We start from the raw sequence: 19,189 nt of genomic DNA on the forward strand, positions 1-19,189 counted from the left end.
CCCCCCTCCACTTTCGAACAAAACCATCGTCCCGACAAAAGCCGTAGTCGATCAGAGCCAGGTATTCTCCGTACCAAGCCACTAACGAGTTTCCCTAGCGTTCGACGTGGAACAGTGACTCGATCGACCGGCATCGGTTCCGGAAATAGGAAGCAGACGTTCACTCACCTTCTCGTTCTGATAGGCGGTCACCGCGATAAATTCCGTCTCCTTAAAAACGTAACTCCTGAACGTCGAGTAGGGGAGCTTCGCGATCTCGTTGGCCCTCACCAGGTGAAACCTCGGCTGGTACTTGTGCATCGAGTTCAATATCGTCTGAAACAACCAGCGGACCGTACATTGGGACAGACTGTTTCAGCGCAGAGCTCGTGCTCGCAATCGTCTCCCTCCAACTCTCTCTCACACCCTCCTCTTTCATGCCATCTCACTCCGCAGTATTTCCACGCACTTCCATACGGAGGTGCACGGGTTAGCCGCGGTGGCGACACCGTCGCGCATAACCTAACAACGGCAGGATACAGGAAAGATTCGATCGGTGTGAGAAATGGAAACAAATGGAATATTAATTTGGAAAATTTGTTATTAATCATCGTCAATCGTTATTGGAATGTTTTTCTAGAAGCTTTCGGGATGAAGGATGACGGGAGCTTCTTTGAGAGTGCTGGTTTTGGTGACGAAGTTTGTCGCTAGATGTCGCACGTGATTTATAGCGTCTAGTAACTTGAGGATAGGGATATTCTAGCGAATATGGAACGAAATTTATTCGGAATGGAAGTCGTTTGGGAAATGATAGATTAGTATGATGAGTCACACAAGTACTATTGTTTTGTTACACAGGTTTTGCAATTTTTATCAATGACAAGTGGTACTTTAACTTTTAATATTTCAATCAAATATTAATTCGAATTTCATTGATATTCATTGATAAAAATTTTGGAAGCTGTGTTATAGAAAAATGGTGATCGTTGATATTTAATTTTGACAATTGGAGTATAACACGAATTTTTGTTTTACTGCAAGCATAGAGCAAATGGAATTATCTCTGATACCAAAATAATTGATTGCAATTAGAGAGATAAAAAATATCTCTGTGACTAAAATTTTTATTTTGCAATCCGATTTCGAAAGAGAACAAATTATTCAAAATCGATAATCAGGGCTGTACTACTTGAGTGACTACAACTTTTACTCAGCAACCAATTTTCATCCATCAAACACTTAATTAGTACAACACATATTAACAAGAGTTACTATAACAGAAATTAAAAATTAAAAATTTAGAAAATACATCAAAGAAGACCTTCGACAGTTCAAATTTAATATTATCAATAACAATACTTCCACGATTATGATTTTCAGTACGTGGGCGAAATGGTAGCACACTATGATTTTCAGCGTTTCTCGAGTAACTTCGAAGCGGTATATCTCGGCTAAAAAAAATCGTACGGTTACAAATCAAATTCGGTTTTACAAGGTAAGGTTAGTACTATTTACAGACAGTGATAAAAGTTTCGAGAAAAAATTGCTGCTCTTGGAATAATTTTTCAAAAATGAAATTCGACATTTTAGATTTATCTGTTTCAAGAATCCACGCTGTCAAACAATTTTGACAGTCAAATTCGAATTAAGCGCGAGAAATCATTCCATTTCGAAGAAATAAAATCTCGTTAATCTATTTTTTGATACTCCTGTTATTAACAGTGTTGGTACCTCTGTATTATTAACCCTTTGCACTGCAATAACGAGTCTACACTTCACTCGTCATAGAAACACCGAAAACTACGAGGTGTGCTACAATTTTAACGCGTACTGCACTCGTACAACCATTTTGAAGACCCTTGATCAGGGCTCAGGGTGCACTTTTCCATTCCAAAGGCCGACACTGCCATACTCGTTAATACTGAACCTGACACGATGAAACTGAAAGATCGATTCCGCGTACAATATATTTAAAAAAGAGAATAATAAAAATTGCGAAGCCTAGTGACTAACACAGTAATGGTGAACATGAATCGGAATTTTTAATTTAGCCCACGGTAGGTACAAATCAAATGATCGGTGAACGAAATGAAACAGCAGTAGTATCTCTAAAAGACGAAATAACGGGAGACATTGAATGACCAATTACACGATTACATTGAAGGAAATAATCATGGATATGTGTAACTAAGAATTTTAAACGAGAGTTTAAGAAAGGATCATTTAAGCTACAGTGAGATTAGGTCAATTGACGGGTGAATGAAACGAAAAAGCAGTAGAATCTGCAGAAAATGAAATGACACGAGACACTGAAAGATGAATTACACGATTACATTAAAGGAAAAATCGCGAATATGTGTGACTAAGAATTTTAAGTGAGAGTTTCAAGAATAGCCATTTAGCCTACGATGAGATTAGGTCAAATGACCGGTAGATGAAATGAAAAAACTGTAGGAACTCTAGAAAAAGAAATGGAATGACACAAAACATTGACAGATCAATATATATTACAAAAAAAAAAAAAAATTGCGAACACCAAAGACTAGGAATTTTAAACGAGAAATGGTCATATAGGTTACAGCGAGATTAGGTCAAATGACAGGTAAATGAAATAAAAAAATTGTAGGATCTCCAACAAAAAAAAAAATAGAATGACACAAAACATTGACAGATCAATATATATTACAAAAAAAGAAAAAAAAAATTGCGAAGACCAAAGACTAGGAATTTTAAACGAGAAATGGTCATTTAGGTTACAAAGAGATTAGGTCAAATGACAGGTAAATGAAATGAAAAAATTGTAGGATCTCCAACAAAAAGAAATAGAATGACAAAACATTGACAGATCAATATATATTACAAAAAAAAAAAAAAATTGCGAACACCAAAGACTAGGAATTTTAAACGAAAAATGGTCATTTAGGTTACAAAGAGATTAGGTCAAATGACAGGTAAATGAAATAAACAAATTGTAGGATCTCCAACAAAAAAATATACAATGACACAAAACATTGACAGGTCAATATATATTACAAAAAAAGAAAAAAAAAATTGCGAAGACCAAAGACTAGGAATTTTAAACGAGAAATGGTCATTTAGGCCACGGTGACATTAGGTCAAATGACCAGTAAATAAAATGCAAAAACTATAGGATTTCCAAAAAAGAAAAAAAAATGGAATGACACAAAACATTGACAGATCAATTACAATTGACAGATCAGAATAATACAAAAAAAAAAAAATTGCGAAGACGATTGACTAAGAATTTCGTCCAAGAGTTTGACAAGCGGCCACTTAGGCTACTGTACGTTCAGTATTAACTCGCAGGCAGTGTGGAATTTTCTTTCAAACAGCTCGAGCATCGGCCCACGACGCACGCACCAGTCGAACGAATCGTCACGATCCAAATTTCCCCGATTCCCTGGATCCTCGTTCGCTGATGCATTATGCGCGATGGGCCGCAGCGAAACAAGCCAGGCGTCCCAGCGGAAGGGAGAAGCCGCGAGACAGAGAAAAGCAGGACAGAAGAGACACGAATTCTAGTCGGAGTTTATCGTGACATTCCGAAAGCCAGATTCAGAAATCATTTCGCAAAGCGGCATAATCGTTGCCCGAGTCGGCGCCGATCGGCTCGAACCGCAAACTCGTCCCAAAGCTCGTCTCTCTTCCTCTCAGAACCAATGTCCCAGGCCACGACGACGACCATGATTCCCTGCGCATTTCGCAATTTTAACGCCGATATTACCCTCGTTAACCAGCCATTTTCCGTCTGCTCTGAACCACCTTGAGCAATCATCGCTTGTCACCCCATTGGTGATATTTTTAAGTACAGAGTCGCTGATTGGGATTTTATGTTCTTGTCAAAAGATCGCTGCGCTATTTTCGAGTTTAATTACATTTTGAGAGAGTTTATCCCACGTTTGAATAATAGGGGAGGATTTTATTCCTGTTTTAAATGGCCGGATAGATTAATTGTAATTTTATTTGATGTGTCGATAGAGATAATAGAGCTGCATTTGCTACTTTGTGTCAAAATAAAATGTATCGTCTATTTGATAGTGGTTTAAAGATTTTGAAGAGCAGATTTAATTATTATTCGAAAATTTTCTATGGATAGAGGATTTGGAGGGTAGAGAAGAAGTAGGTGAACCACTCGTTTTCAAGAAGGAAATATAAATACAAAACATATGGGATGCGAGAGGTGAACCCTGTCAAGCTGTCAATTAGGGATCCTAAATTTTTCTCGCGAGGATTGTCATAATATCTATGAATAATTTCAAAGTTAACCTCGCAGTGACGAATTTTTCTGTGATCTTAATAGGTAGCGGATTTGAAGAACGCGGAGGATTCACTCATTTCCAAGAGGAAGTAAGCTTATTTTACATTGGATACGAATGGCGAACCCTGTCAAGCTGTCAATTAGGGATCCTACATTTTCCTCGCGACGATTCTCACGATATCCATGAATAATTTCGAAGTTAAACTCGTAGCGACGAATTTTTCTGTGATCCTGATAGGAAATGGTAGCGGATTTGAAGAACGCGGAGGATTCACTCATTTCCAAGAGGAAGTAAGCTTATTTTACATTGGATACGAATGGCGAACCCTGTGAAGGTGTCAATTAGGGAACCTAAATTTTCCTCGCGACGATTCTCACGATATCCATGAATAATTTCGAAGTTAAACTCGTAGCGACGAATTTTTCTGTGATCCTGATAGGAAATGGTAGCGGATTTGAAGAACGCGGAGGATTCACTCATTTCCAAGAGGAAGTAAGCTTATTTTACATTGGATACGAATGGCGAACCCTGTGAAGGTGTCAATTAGGGAACCTAAATTTTCCTCGCGACGATTCTCACGATATCCATGAATAATTTCGAAGTTAAACTCGTAGCGACGAATTTTTCTGTGATCCTGATAGGAAATGGTAGCGGATTTGAAGAACGCGGAGGATTCACTCATTTCCAAGAGGAAGTAAGCTTATTTTGCATTGGATACGAATGGTGAACCCTGTCAAGCTGTCACTTAGGGATCCTAAATTTTCCTCGCGACGATTCTCACGATATCCATGAATAATTTCGAAGTTAAACTCGTAGCGACGAATTTTTCTGTGATCCTGATAGGAAATGGTAGCGGATTTGAAGAACGCGGAGGATTCACTCATTTCCAAGAGGAAGTAAGCTTATTTTACATTGGATACGAATGGCGAACCCTGTGAAGGTGTCAATTAGGGAACCTAAATTTTCCTCGCGACGATTCTCACGATATCCATGAATAATTTCGAAGTTAAACTCGTAGCGACGAATTTTTCTGTGATCCTGATAGGAAATGGTAGCGGATTTGAAGAACGCGGAGGATTCACTCATTTCCAAGAGGAAGTAAGCTTATTTTACATTGGATACGAATGGCGAACCCTGTGAAGGTGTCAATTAGGGAACCTAAATTTTCCTCGCGACGATTCTCACGATATCCATGAATAATTTCGAAGTTAAACTCGTAGCGACGAATTTTTCTGTGATCCTGATAGGAAATGGTAGCGGATTTGAAGGACGCGGAAGAAGCAGAGGACCCACTCGTTTCCAAGAAGAAACACGCTTATTTCACACGGGATGTAAATGGTGAACCTAGTATACGTGTCAATTAGGGAGCCTAAATTTTCCTCGCAAGGATTGTCACGATATCCCTTATGAATAATTTCGAATTTTTCGAACGGAAACGGTAGCGGATCGGAGATTTGAAGTCCGCAGGAAAGGCCGAGGATCGCTTCGCGCGCGAAGCGGCGCGAGCCTGTTTTTAGAAAGAAACGCCGGCGCAATCTGCGTTTTTAATGGCGAAGGCTTTAAGAGCGATTCGAGGGAAAATAAAAGGATCGGTTCGCTTTTAGTCGCGTCTGGTTTGCACGCGCGCCGACGATGCAAATGGCGCGGTAGCAGCTAACAAGATTGCACAGGACATTCCATCGTGGAATGGACGCGGCTTCGCTGGCGTCTCGATAAATCTACGTTCCATCCTGGAATCGCGGTAATTACGCGGCGGAATTTTCGTAATGGAGAACAGGCCAGTCACTATTTTATAAGCGGACACGGACGCTGCGAGCTGATCCCGCCTCTGCTGACGAATGAACCTCCGGGGTAAAAGCCACTTTCGGATCGAACGTTCGAGCGTGTCGTCGCGGCGGAAAAATTCGCCGTCATTTGTCTGAGCCTGTAAACGCTCGAATAATAGCTAACGAAGCTGTATCTATGACGAAACGTAGAACGAGCAGGAATTATGATAATTCCAAGAGGCAGCTCGAGCATCGGTCTTCCCCCTTATCGTTTCTTCAAATCAAATCTGCTCCGAGCTATACCTATTAGCCTCGCTCTTATTCGATTCTCGGGCATATCTGATGAACAAGTACCAAGTATCGTTCGAACGGACGCAAGAATTATATAAATCCAATTACGCGAATCCTGCCGAACAACGGCTAATGGACGTCATCGATTGGACACAGAGTCGGCATTAGAAGATAAGGAGAATATTTCACGGTATTAACCAGCCTTCCATTCCTCCAGATACGCCAGAGTTGCGAGCTCGGGCTACTTCGAATTTTCCAGATTTTATTTTATTGGAAATTCGCGGAATTTTGGAGAGAGAGAGAGGAAAATCGACGAAGAAGGAAATATTTTCCACGAGGATTTTTGGTATCTATATTTTTCTAGTAGGTTATTAAATAGGCTTTGGTTTCTCGAGATATGTTAGAATTGAGGACTCGGAATATTTCGAATTTTCTAGCTTTTCTTTGTAGGAAATTCTTACAACTTTGGAAAGGAAAAGAAAAATTCTGCATAAGAAGAATATTTCGCGGTATTAAGCATATTAGGTTCCAAATTTCGAATTTCCCAGCTTTTCTTTCTAGCAAATTCTTGCAACTTTGGAAAGAAAAAGTAAAATCAACGAAGAAAGAAATAGTTTGCATCGGAAGAATATTTCTCGCTATTAAGCATTTAAGGCTTCGAGTTTTAAATTTTCCAGATTTCCCTTCTTAGACATTCTCGGAATTCTGGGAAGAAAAAGAAGAAATTTGGATATCATGTATTCCATCCTTCCTTATACTTTGTTCCACCGTAACAATAGCAAAACAAAATTAAATCTGAATATGGGAACTTAAAAAATTCGAACCCACCCCTGACATTAACCCTTTAACCCTCTATAATCTGGATTTAGTTAAACATAATATCCTCTGTTTCAGTGACTTCATACTAAATCCACCAAAAATAAACACCACAAATTGGGAAACTTGCTCTAATCCAAATTCCCTAGATCTTCATATTCTAATAAATAACACCAGGTACCACTGCAAGGTGTCCAATTTTAACTACTAACTTCGGTCAAATAGGATCCAAAAATCCACAATTGAAGAATAAAAATTACACAGTTATACAAGGAAAACCCAAACACACACACACACATAACATAATATACAACAAAAGCCGACCGGGAGCCATAGTCAAAGCCAGGAAGAAAATTTGTCAGTTACCTTCTCTAGGGTAGTTTTGTCCGCCATAGAACGCAAAGAGTAAAAATGGAAGAAAAATGCGAACGATCGCGACAGATCGATCTCGAAGCGGACAAAGGATTGGGCGCGTGAGATCGTTTGGAAGAGCGCGTCATCGGCTCGTAGAAAGCAAAGTCCTCGAAAACACGCGTCCGGCGACGCGGAGAGGGAGCTCGGAGGCCAAAGGTCCGCGATAACGACTCGGCGAAGAGAGAAACGGTGTCCGGTGGACCCGTGGAAGCTGGGGCAGGAGAGAAAGGGGATTTTGCCGAGGGATCCGGCAATAAATAAAACGGGCGCGCGTCCACCGTGGAAATCGCGATCACGCGAAAGAGAGGAGCTGGCCGGCCCGCGGCGGCCGCCATTATGCGCGGCTCCGCACAAAGGGGAAATAATTAGCGCTGGCCGGCTGATAAGCCGGCCAATCTAGGCGTTTGTCATTAGCCTATCAAAGCCGAATACCACGCTCCTTCTTGCTCTTTTACAGCAGGCACTCGGCTTCGGTTAACGCCGGTTTCCCCGGCTCCGCTATCCCTCTATCTCTTCTTCGCTGGACCTTCGGCCTCGACACGCCTCCGGCGCCGTGGAAAATATGTGCGAACGACGATCGCTGCAATTAGTACTTCCCCGGGGGCTGATCGTGAATACTGGCCTTTAGGTAACCGACGTAGGCCTCCTTCGCCGTTCTCTTCCAAGAATCGCCATTGTTTTGCGCGCAATTCATTGTTTCCAAAGACAGACTATTTTGGGTACAGAGTGTTCAGTACACTAGGTTTGGGAACGTGGAAGAATGAGTTGGAGAAAATACGCGAGAGATATGGTCATTGGGACTAGTAGTATTTTAGGGGTTGATCGTGAGTCAACTCGTAGGCACCCAAGACAGAGCTTTGTGAAATATTCCTCGAAGGTATTGAGATCCTTTTAGAGAGAATCAATTATTAATCAAAGAGAGACTATGTTGAGAATAGACTGCCATAGGTTTGGGAACGTGAGAAGATGAAATAAAGAAAATACGCGAGAGATTTAATCCTAGAGACTAGTAGTATTTTAGGGGTTGATCGCGAGTCAACTCCTAGGCACCAAAGACAGAGCTTTTGGGGAATATTCGTCGAAGATACTGAAATTGTTTTGGAGAAACTGCCATATGTTTGAGAACGTTGGAGGATGAGTTGGAGAAAATACGTGAGAGATATGGTCACTGAGACTAGTACTATACTAAGGATTGATTAAGAGTATAGGTTCCTAGGTACCCAGAACAGTCCTTTATGGAATATTTGTTGAAAATATTGACACTGTTTTGGGGACAGGTACATTAAGAACTGAAGAAACGCGTTAAAGAAAATATTTTAGGAAAATGGTTACTGAGACTAGAAGTATGTTAGGGGTTGATCGAGAATATCGGCTTCTATGACAGATTATTCTGCTGACAATGTTCAGAAGAAAATTGTATATTGTCCAAAGAGAGACTATTTTGACAACAGATTGACGTAGATCAGGAACGTAGAGAGACGAGAAAATACACGAGGATAGTAGTATTTTAAGGGTCAATCCTGAGTCAACCTCTAGGTACCCAGCATAGACTCCTGAGAAGGTCTGTCAAAGGAATTGAGATTATTCTAAAGAGAAACAATTTTTCCAAAAAGAGCTCACGTATTTAAGTATAGAAAAATATCAAAGATAATTGGGGATGATTCCAATGCCTGATTCTTTTATGACATCATTCTAAGACATACCTGCAAACGAGAACCATTACATTTAAGTACTATACCCGAACATCCTCATGAATATCAGCTTTCTCTCAGAGATTCTCACTGCAGACGACACTTTTCGACCAAGACCAAATCAAATCACCAGTACCAGAAGATTATCACGACTGGTTCGATCGGAAACTCATTTTTCATAGCTATCGAAGATAAAGACCAACCTAGACAACCCCATTTGCACCCATGGAGCCACTGTAATCATCGTTACCTCTGTCTCTCACACCGAAACACGTGCAAGAACCAGTCAATAACCTAGGTGCCACAGAATCGTGCTAACCCTGCGAAAGGCAATTGCCAAAATCGAGACATCCGCTACGAACGCTATTACCAGCCTCGGACGGCTGATCGATCGCAGGCCCCCAATCCCTGCGTTCCAACAACCACGAATCGACGTCGAGACATCATCCTCCATTCCGAAGCCTCGGCACGGTCAGCCACCCACGCTAGCAGGTCTGGAAGAGGCAGCCACACCTCCGGCCATACACAGGAACGGTGGAAGGAAGGGAACCGTTGGGAGCATCGAGGCTGGCAACGGCGTCAGCGCGATGGAACTCGAGGAAGCCGAGAGGATCGGAGAGGAGGCTGGCCAGCACCGAGACGACCACGGCGACTTACATACGTATCGTGCCGCGTGAATTGACCGGCCAGATAAAGGGGTGGGAGAGCCTGGCAGCGGAGGAGGTAGCGGGGGCATAAGGGAGAGGAGGTCGAGGCAAGTGAGAGAATACCCTGGCCGACACAGAAGCCGACGCTGCTAATGACTCTGTCCGCGGTAATCTCCGGGTGTTATCTGTCCTGGCTACCTGGGGCCCACCTACTTCGAATCACGAACCTGCACACGCTTCCACCTCGTTTCCTGCCGATCAGCCGCCGCTCGGTCGCGCGTCTCCGCTTCCAACCACTCGGGACTAGTAGTGGTACCGGTAGCACTTTAGGCTCCTCCGCGATTATTTTCGTGGCTGATTGCCTGGCTTTCTCGCGGACCTGCAGGGTAATGGCTCGGCCCGGCTGACCTGGTCCGGTGACCTGGACCGGGCTCAGACTGAGCAATCCAGTGCCAATAGGCTCTCCGAGAGCGAGAAACGTAACGTGCTTTGGTATTTTCGCGATTGAAAATGTCAATCCACGTGGGAGATACTATCGGGTACCTCGAAGATGCACCAACGAGTTATGGAATCAGGAGATTCGGTCCTGGGTGGAAAGAACACGGAGTAATTGAAAAGTCTGATGACGAGAGAGCGCAGATGGTAAATGTCAATCGAGTTGGGGATAATATCGGGTACCTGACAGGTCGAGGTGAAAAGAGCGTGAATAGGATGTCACGGAAAGTGTAATTGAACTAATCTATGTATCGTTTTAAATGGAATACTAAATACGTGCATGTCAGAGGGATCAAGTTGTATCGAATGAGATACGTGGGTAATTGAATTAATGACAGAGGTATTTAAGCATTTGGGATGAATATCGAGTACAGGATATTAGTACTCGTATATGACGACGATGTTATTGGATAAGATACGATGTGAAGAGAGTTGCAACTGAAGTGTCAATATCTGTACTTAAAAGAAATGATGATTAAACAGCATGTTCAGCTTTCACTGGGAATTGTTCTATGGGGTCTTTGAACTCTTACTTTGGATTTATCTTTGATCCTATTACCGATTCTCAGCTGTCAATTTTCCACATTTTGTACTCTAATTATCTCCATCACCTGTCATACTCGTTCATAAGACACGTCAATAGTCTGAGGCGACTATTCGGTATCTCGAGTAGCTAGGTACACGTGAATCCTAAATATATTTTTCACGTTACCCTAGACCATTACTAGACCAAGTGACATCTTTGACATAATTGACACCTTTGACATCTTTGACCGGACACGAATTCTCTGAACCCAATTATTTGAAGACTCAAAAGTCATAGGCCCAAAGACCTAAGTCACGGACCCAATCCAAGGTTAGACCCAGCTCGAATCATCGATTATCGTCTATCAACGGACACAGTCAAAGCGTTCGTCTGGCCACGCGCTGGAGCACTTAGGAAAAAGGAAATTTCATTTTCGAGATGGAAAGTTGGGGAGAAGCGAGTTTCCGAAGCATCGCGACGCAGCGCCACGAGCGGAAGCTAAACGGTGTCTCGGTCCGAGCAACGCTGAGAAGAGAGGCGGGTGCTAGGCAAGCCAGGGGCGAGAAAGAGAGGGCTGGAGGGGGCGAAGGGACGAGAAGGAGAAAAAACGAGTAGAAGGAAGCTCTCCGCTCGTTTCAGAGGCTGTGTGCACCGCAAACTAACTGCGCACAGTTGCCTTATGTACGGAGTCTAAGTAATCCTCGAACCATCAGCTAACTTCTTAACCCTCAAAGTGAAAAGGGCCGCCTGGAGTCGCGGCGAGAAGGAAGCAGAGAGGACGTGGCAGGGGTGAAGGGAGGAGGCTGGAGGGCTCCTCTTTGTCTCCCCGTTTGTCCGCTTCTCTCGCCGCGCGACTTTCCGCGCGGAAAGGAGCCGTCGATGACGTCCGCCTGGCCGGCAAACCCTTTCGGTGCCCGGAGAGACTTGTTTGCCCTTCTGTAAGATCGGTTGACCAAACAACGCGGCCAGGACCTCGCTGACTACGCGTGTGCGTCGTGGAATTCCTCTTATGGAATCTGTACTCTTTGTTGGCTCAGGCAGTCGAGTAGGAAGCTTGCTTCGGTCTCATGCGACCTGGCATGGGGGATTAGAGGTGCCTCGAGTGTTTGATATTGCTCGATGTTGCTTCAGTTTGCACGGGGATTATGATGCTCGTGCAATCCTTTCCGAGGATTTTCTATTCTCTCGAGTGGCTAATTCTAGGTGTCATTGCCAGTTCGTAATTATGGTTCCATATCCTGAGCTTCGGTTTGGCTACATTCAGACAGCGCAATTTTGGCAACTCTGATGCATTATTCCATTCGAGGTTCTGGCTATCAAGCAAACTAGATTCGAGGTCTATGACGTTTAAAACTCGCGACTAATTCGTGTTTTCGATTGACAGAGTTTGCATAGAGAGACTCCCTCTGAGGATTTTCTATTCTCTCCAGTGACAAATTCTAGGTGTCACTGTATAGTGCTATACCTTGAGTTTAGGTTTCATTACATTTAAATACCACATTTTCGGCAACTATGGTGCATTATTCTATCCAAGCTACTAGGTGTCAAGCAAACTAGATTCCAGGTCTATGACGTTCAAAACTCGCAATTAATTCGTGTTTTCGATTGACAGAGTTTGTATAGGGATTAGGATACTCGTAGACTCTCTGAGGATTTTCAATTCTCTTGAATGGCAAATTCTAGGTGTCATTGTATAGCGTCATACCACGAGCTTAGGTTTGGCTAGATTTAGACACCACATTTTTAATGATTTTGATGCGTTATTCTATCCAAAGTTCTAGCTGTCAAGTAAATTAGTTTCGAGGTCTATGACATTCGACGCGGAAATAATTAGTGCTTTTGATTGACAAAGTTTGCACGGAGATTAGGCTGCTCGTAGACTCCTCTCTGAGGATTTTCAATTCTCTTAAATGGCAAATTCTAGGTATCACTGTAAGTTCAGAATTATAGTTCCATATCCTGAGTTTATGGTTCACTAGATTTAGACAGTATGATTCTATCCAAGACTCTAGGTGTCAAGCAAACTATTTCCGAAGTCTATGACATTCAACTCGGGACTAACTCATGCTTTTAATCAGAGTCCTTCGCTGACACTCGCGAATGGAAAATATTTCCTCGCAGGATTCCAGGTGTCACTAAATTCCGAATAAAGTAGATCCCAATTTCTCTTTACGTAGATTCGCATACCACGCCTCTAGCCGCACCTCGGATAAATACACCTCGTTTGACGAAGTCTATGAAAATTCCGAATTATATCACGCGTGGAATAAATTATAATCCTCCCTGAAGGTGCTCATCACGTAGACCCAGCAACCCTAATCGTGGAAGCAGAACGCAGGTAGCGCTGTTCCCGCTAATCGCCTCGGAGCGTAATCCGGGAAAGAGGATGAAAAAGCGCGTCTGTGCCTCGGAGAGAAAGCTCGGGAAAAGAAAGGAAAAGGAAAACACGTCGGAAGAAGGTTGGAGGAAAGAAAAATAAGTGGATCCAGAAGAACGATGGAAAGACGTTAAGCCGCACGCGTCGGCCGGAGCCTTGGCGACGGGGTGGAAGGAGGGCGGTGGACGAAAGGGTGGCGAGAACAGTGGCGCCACCTCGGCAGGAAGCGGCAGAGGAGCGAACGCAAGGCGTGCAGAGGGTCCTCCGTGTGTCGGGGGTGCGAGAAAGAAAAGGCGAGGCGCTGCGGCGACGGGGATGGAACGCGGAAGAGGAGAAGGAAGGAGGTGGTCGTCCTGGTATCGACCGGCTGAAAAAGGGGTGGATTTTTCTACCCCTGGGCGGAGGACCAGCGTTAGGGGGACGTGTTCTGGACTCGATTACGACTAGCCCACCTCTGATCTCCGCGCGCCACGAGGAAACCTCGTCCCTCCCGTCCACTTTCTCCCTGGCTCAGCTTTTTTCCACGAGATCGTTGTTAGGGGGTTGTTTCTTCGCTTCGTTCTATTTTCTCTCCGCTCTCTCTCTCTCTCTCTTTTTCCCCCCTTTTTCTCCCCTCTTTTATTTCTTCCTCCTTCGCGGTGTTTTGACTCTTTCGGGATGTTGCTTCTTGTTTGCTCGCTTGTGGAATCGCGGCGTTTGTTCAGAGGGATGTTCCAAGGGAGAGTCGGGATGTGGGATAGAGGAACGGTTGTTTTAGTTTCGCCTGTTTGACGACGAGTCGTGAGATGCTTCTTAATTGGTTTCGCTGCTTTTTCCCCTCGAGATACCGTTTTATACCCTACGCGGTGAGCCGAGAGTCTAGCAGTAACCGGATTATCGAGACTCGCTCGAGAAACCGGCGAGCAATTAAACAATTGTACTACAAAGCTCATAACCTGGGTCCACTAAGTGCTAGGAAGTAATACTAAACAAGTCTCGTTGGAAATATCGGGTTGTTCCGAAAGTTCGTGCCAATTTTTGGCAGATTTTAGGGTAGCGACAGGTCTGAAAATATCAGAACGATTGAAAACAAATGACATAGGTACATATCGTAAAAGACTGTACTTCAAGAATGCTTGAAAAAAAATTTGGAAGCGATATGTCAATTTTTGTCAATTTTATACACCTTTGAATATGGAAGGAAACCAAGTGCACTCTCAATTTTTCTTCAAGCTCGAGCAACCGGTGAGCAATTAAGCAATTGTACCACGAAACTCATAACCTAGTGCCACGAAGTGCCAGGAAGTAATACTAAACAAGCCTCGTTGGAAATATCGGGTTGTTAGGAAAGTTCGTGTCAATTTTTGGCAGATTTTAGCAGATTGACATGTCGGAACGTATCAGAACGATTGAAAACAAATGACATACGTACATATCATAAAAGACTGTACTTCAGGGATATTTGGAAAAAAATTTGGACACGATATGTTAATTTTTGTCAATTTTATACACCTTTGAATATGGAAGGGAACTAAGTGCACTGTCAATTTTACTTCAAAATCGACACGAACTTTTCAGACAACCCGATATATTTTTGATAAATCGAAATTAGCAGATGATCAGAATCCAATAATATGATACTAGACGAGAAGATAAATGTTCAGAAAAATTCCAAGTATATCTTCACCTATTCTCTGCCAAGTACTGCGATCTCGAAAAATTTCATCCCGAAGACGATAAAGCGAAAAGATTAAACCTTCCACTACCCAAGAAGCGCTAGATAGCCAAGGACCAGGTCGAAGACACCTAAGCAAACCTCTCGAGGCCGGCCAGTGATGGACGAATGCAACAAAGAGCGCAAAGTAGCCTTCTCAACAACCTAACATCTCCGTGACACAAGAGCAATTCCGGTTGAGAAGAGCAATCGCAGCTTCTAAAGCGAGTATCACTGGCCCATTCTGTCCCACGCGACCTGAATAGAAACGGCGCGAGTTAATCGGCCCGGGCGAACTTCGACACCGACCGGGTTCCCCGGAATCCAATTAATCCCCGGATCGGATCTAAGTTCGGGGAAGAGACGCGTGGGAGTGCTCGCGTGCCTTTTCCCGGAACGAATTACGCGACCTCCGCATCGGCGTCGCTGCTTTTCTGATAGCCCCCAGAAATCCTAATGTCAAACCTAACCTCCCCTATCCGAAGATCATCTACGTTCTGCCAAGTTCTCAAAAAGCGAATATATTATTCTAAATAACTAACTTTCAATAATTCATAACTTCATAACCATCTAATCACGTTCTCCTACGCCATACCCAAAACCAGATTATTATCCTAAAACTAAGGCTATCTTCCTAGATACCCCATTTCGATTTTCCATGTTACATTCAAAACTAGATGTGTCACCTTAACCTCCTCCACATCGGCGTCGCTGCTTTTCCAAGAATCCTAATGTCAAACCTAACCTCCCCTGTCCGAAGATCGCCTAGATTCTGCCAAGTTCTCCTGTCATCATCAAAAACCGGATGTATTATCTTAAATAACGAACTTTTAATAATTCGTAACTTCGTAAACAAACCTATTTTCATACGTCATATCCAAACCCAGATTATTATCCTAAAACTACCCCTATCTTTCTAGACACCCTATCTCGATTTTCCATGTCACGCTCTAAACTAGATGTGTCAACTTAACCTCAAAAATTAACTTTTCTCCGACTGTCATAAACATCGCTCCCCACATATACTGTATTAAACAGTATTATAAACATTACTTTAACGCTAAATTTAACTTGGTCAAATAACCGGTGAATGGGAAAAAGCGGAAGCTTTAAAGAGCGAATTAACGAGAGATATTGAGAAAATGGTTATACGTAAATTGGAAGAAAAATCGCGAGGACGAGTGATTAACGTGATAATACTGATCGTGGAATTTTTAATGAAAGTTTGGAAAATGGTGATTTAGGCCTAAAATGGTAGGTTTAGTGTTAAACAATGCAGGGTCTACATTTCGTTCAACCATGACTCGCGAGTTATACATTACTGCGATATTTTATAATATATAATGTACTACTATTATATAATATATAATATAATAAAATATACTACTATATAGTATATAATATACTATTACTATAATATATATGCTACTTGTTGTAAAGATCTATTGATACTACGGTTCGGTGGGCACGAGCATCTAATATTTCACTTTATAATTTTTATAATATAAACTACTACGAACACCTAATATTTCACTGTATAATTTTTATAATATAAAATATAAAATATAATGTACTGCTACTATATAATACATAATATAATAAAATATACTACTACATAGTATGTAATATATTACTACTATAATATATATACTACTTGTTGTAAAGATCTATCGATACCACGATTCGGTGGGCACGAGCACCTAATCTTTCACTGTATAATTTTTATAATATAAAATATAAAAATATAATTACTTTATAATTTTCACTTAATATTTCACACGTTCTATCATCCGAACGATTCGACTTAGTTAAACGTTGTATTATATGTATATATATAATACTTCATTGTCATCGGGAGCTGTTTGATGTCAACCACCATTCCCGTGACACTGTCTTGCGCGAATCCGCGATGAATCGGCGAGGAATCGGCGAGAGTGGCCGAAGAGGGAAAAGAAAAATGGATCCTCGGGGCTTTCTCCGCCACTTTGCCCGGCCGGAAGCTAATTGGCCCGAATCGAGGGTGGCTTTTCCATCATCCGGTTCACGGCATTATGGCCGACTCGCACGTGAGCGGCTCGGCCAATGGGAAGGCGAGTCGATGCACTCGAGGAACGGGACCGACCGCTTGCAACGATGTTCCTCGCCTTTCTTCCTTCCTTGCTTCCTTCCTTCGGCCTGATTCTGCCCGATCGGACGCGATAAGACGCGATGCTGAGTTCGATAAACGTGTCTGGTTATCGTGACAGGCTGGCCTCTCGATTTCGCAATCTTCTTACGGGATTTCGCGGTGTTGGTTAATAAGCGGTTGGAAAATCGCCTGATCGGGGAATTAGGGTGTTGCCGAGTTCTCGGAAAGGGAGAAGGAGGCGGAGGGTTGCTGCGCGGAGGATCTTCTAATAGGGGTGTTTAGAAAGTGCAGTGTGCACGGGTATTAGCTGATGCTTTTGACAGTCGACGATCTTCCTGCGCAAGATTGCTCGGGAAACTATAGTTGTTCAATACAGCACCCTTTTAGAACCCTTTTCCTAAGGAGATAAGAATTATAGACACGTGTCTGAGTGAAATGTTAATTAGGAAGAAAAATCAATTTTCACTGTGACACTAAATGGTGGATAATTCTAATTCCAAGACTGTGAATTTTATTTTTATTTGTTATAAAATTGGAAGACTATTTCTAACTGTACCTATTTAAATGATAGTTGGCGAAGGTAGTAGCTTGAAATAAAAATTGTGTTTGGCTGAAGTATTAATTAAGAAAAATTAATTTTCTATTTGACACTATTTGTGCATAATTTTAATTCCAAGATTGTGAATTTTATTTTTATTTGTTATAAAATTGGAAGACTATTTCTAACTGTACCTATTTAAATGATAGTTGGTGAAGGTAGTAGCTTGAAATAAAAATTGTGTTTGGCTGAAGTATTAATTAAGAAAAATTAATTTTCTATTTGACACTATTTGTGCATAATTTTAATTCCAAGATTGTGAATTTTATTTTTATTTGTTATAAAATTGGAAGACTATTTCTAACTGTATCTATTTAAATGATAGTTGGTGAAGGTAGTAGCTTGAAATAAAAATTGTGTTTGGCTGAAGTGTTAATTAAGAAAAATTAATTTTCTATTTGACACTATTTGTGCATAATTTTAATTCCAAGATTGTGAATTTTATTTTTATTTATTGTAAAATTGGAAGACTATTTCTAGCTATACCTACTTAAATGATAGTGAACATAATAACTGTGAATAAAATTGGTGTGTCTGGTTGAAGTATTAATTAAGAAAAATTCATTTTCTTTATGACACAATTCTGATTGAAATATTATGAATTTTATTTTTATATATTCCATAAATTCGATGACTATTTCCACCTATACCTACTTAAATGATAGTTGGTGAAGGTAGTAGCTTGGAATAAAAATAGAAAAATTAATTTCCTAGGTGACACTAAATTGTGCATAATTCTAATTCCAAGATTGTGAATTTTATTTTTATTTATTGTAAAATTGGAAGACTATTTCCAGCTATACCTACTTAAATGATAGTGAACATAATAACTGTGAATAAAATTGGTGTGTCTGGTTGAAGTATTAATTAAGAAAAATTCATTTTCTTTATGACACAATTCTGATTGAAATATTATGAATTTTATTTTTATATATTCCATAAATTCGATGACTATTTCCACCTATACCTACTTAAATGATAGTTGGTGAAGGTAGTAGCTTGGAATAAAAATAGAAAAATTAATTTCCTAGGTGACACTAAATTGTGCATAATTCTAATTCCAAGACTGTCAATTTTATTTTTATTTACTACAAAATTTGATGACTATTTCTACCTATACCAACTTAAATGATACTCAGCGAATGTAGTAACTTGGAATAAAAATGGCGTGTTTGGCTGGAGAGTTAATTAAGAAAAATTAATTTCCTTTGTGATACTAAATTGTGGATAATTCTAATTCCAAGACTGTAAGCTTTATTTTTGCTTACTATAAAATTCGATGACTATTTCTAATTAACTATACCTACTTAAATGATAGTTAGTGAACGTAGTAACTTGGAATGAAAATGGTGCGTCTAGTCGAAATATTAATTAAGAAAAATTAATTTTCTACATGACAATATTTGCGAATAATTCCAATTCCAAGACTAAATTTTATTTTTATTTATTATAGAATTCGAAGACTATTTCTATCTAGTTACTGAACCT

The 19,189-nt window shown here is 41.3% G+C and overlaps 1 protein-coding gene across 3 annotated transcripts in view; it reads right to left on the reverse strand.

Moving 5' to 3' along the window:
* The window catches only part of bi (T-box transcription factor bifid), a 215,667-nt gene that overhangs the window by 20,700 nt on the left and 175,778 nt on the right, over positions 1–19,189 (reverse strand). For all 3 annotated transcript variants that reach the window (XM_017900427.1, XM_017900426.1, XM_017900425.1), the window contains exon 5: positions 169–315. In XM_017900427.1, coding sequence (XP_017755916.1) covers positions 169–315 — 147 coding nt within the window. The remainder of the gene's footprint in view (positions 1–168; positions 316–19,189) is intronic.

Source organism: Eufriesea mexicana, unplaced genomic scaffold (genome assembly GCF_001483705.2).
Source record: "Eufriesea mexicana isolate 0111107269 unplaced genomic scaffold, ASM148370v2 scaffold1223, whole genome shotgun sequence".
Lineage (NCBI taxonomy): Eukaryota > Metazoa > Arthropoda > Insecta > Hymenoptera > Apidae > Eufriesea > Eufriesea mexicana.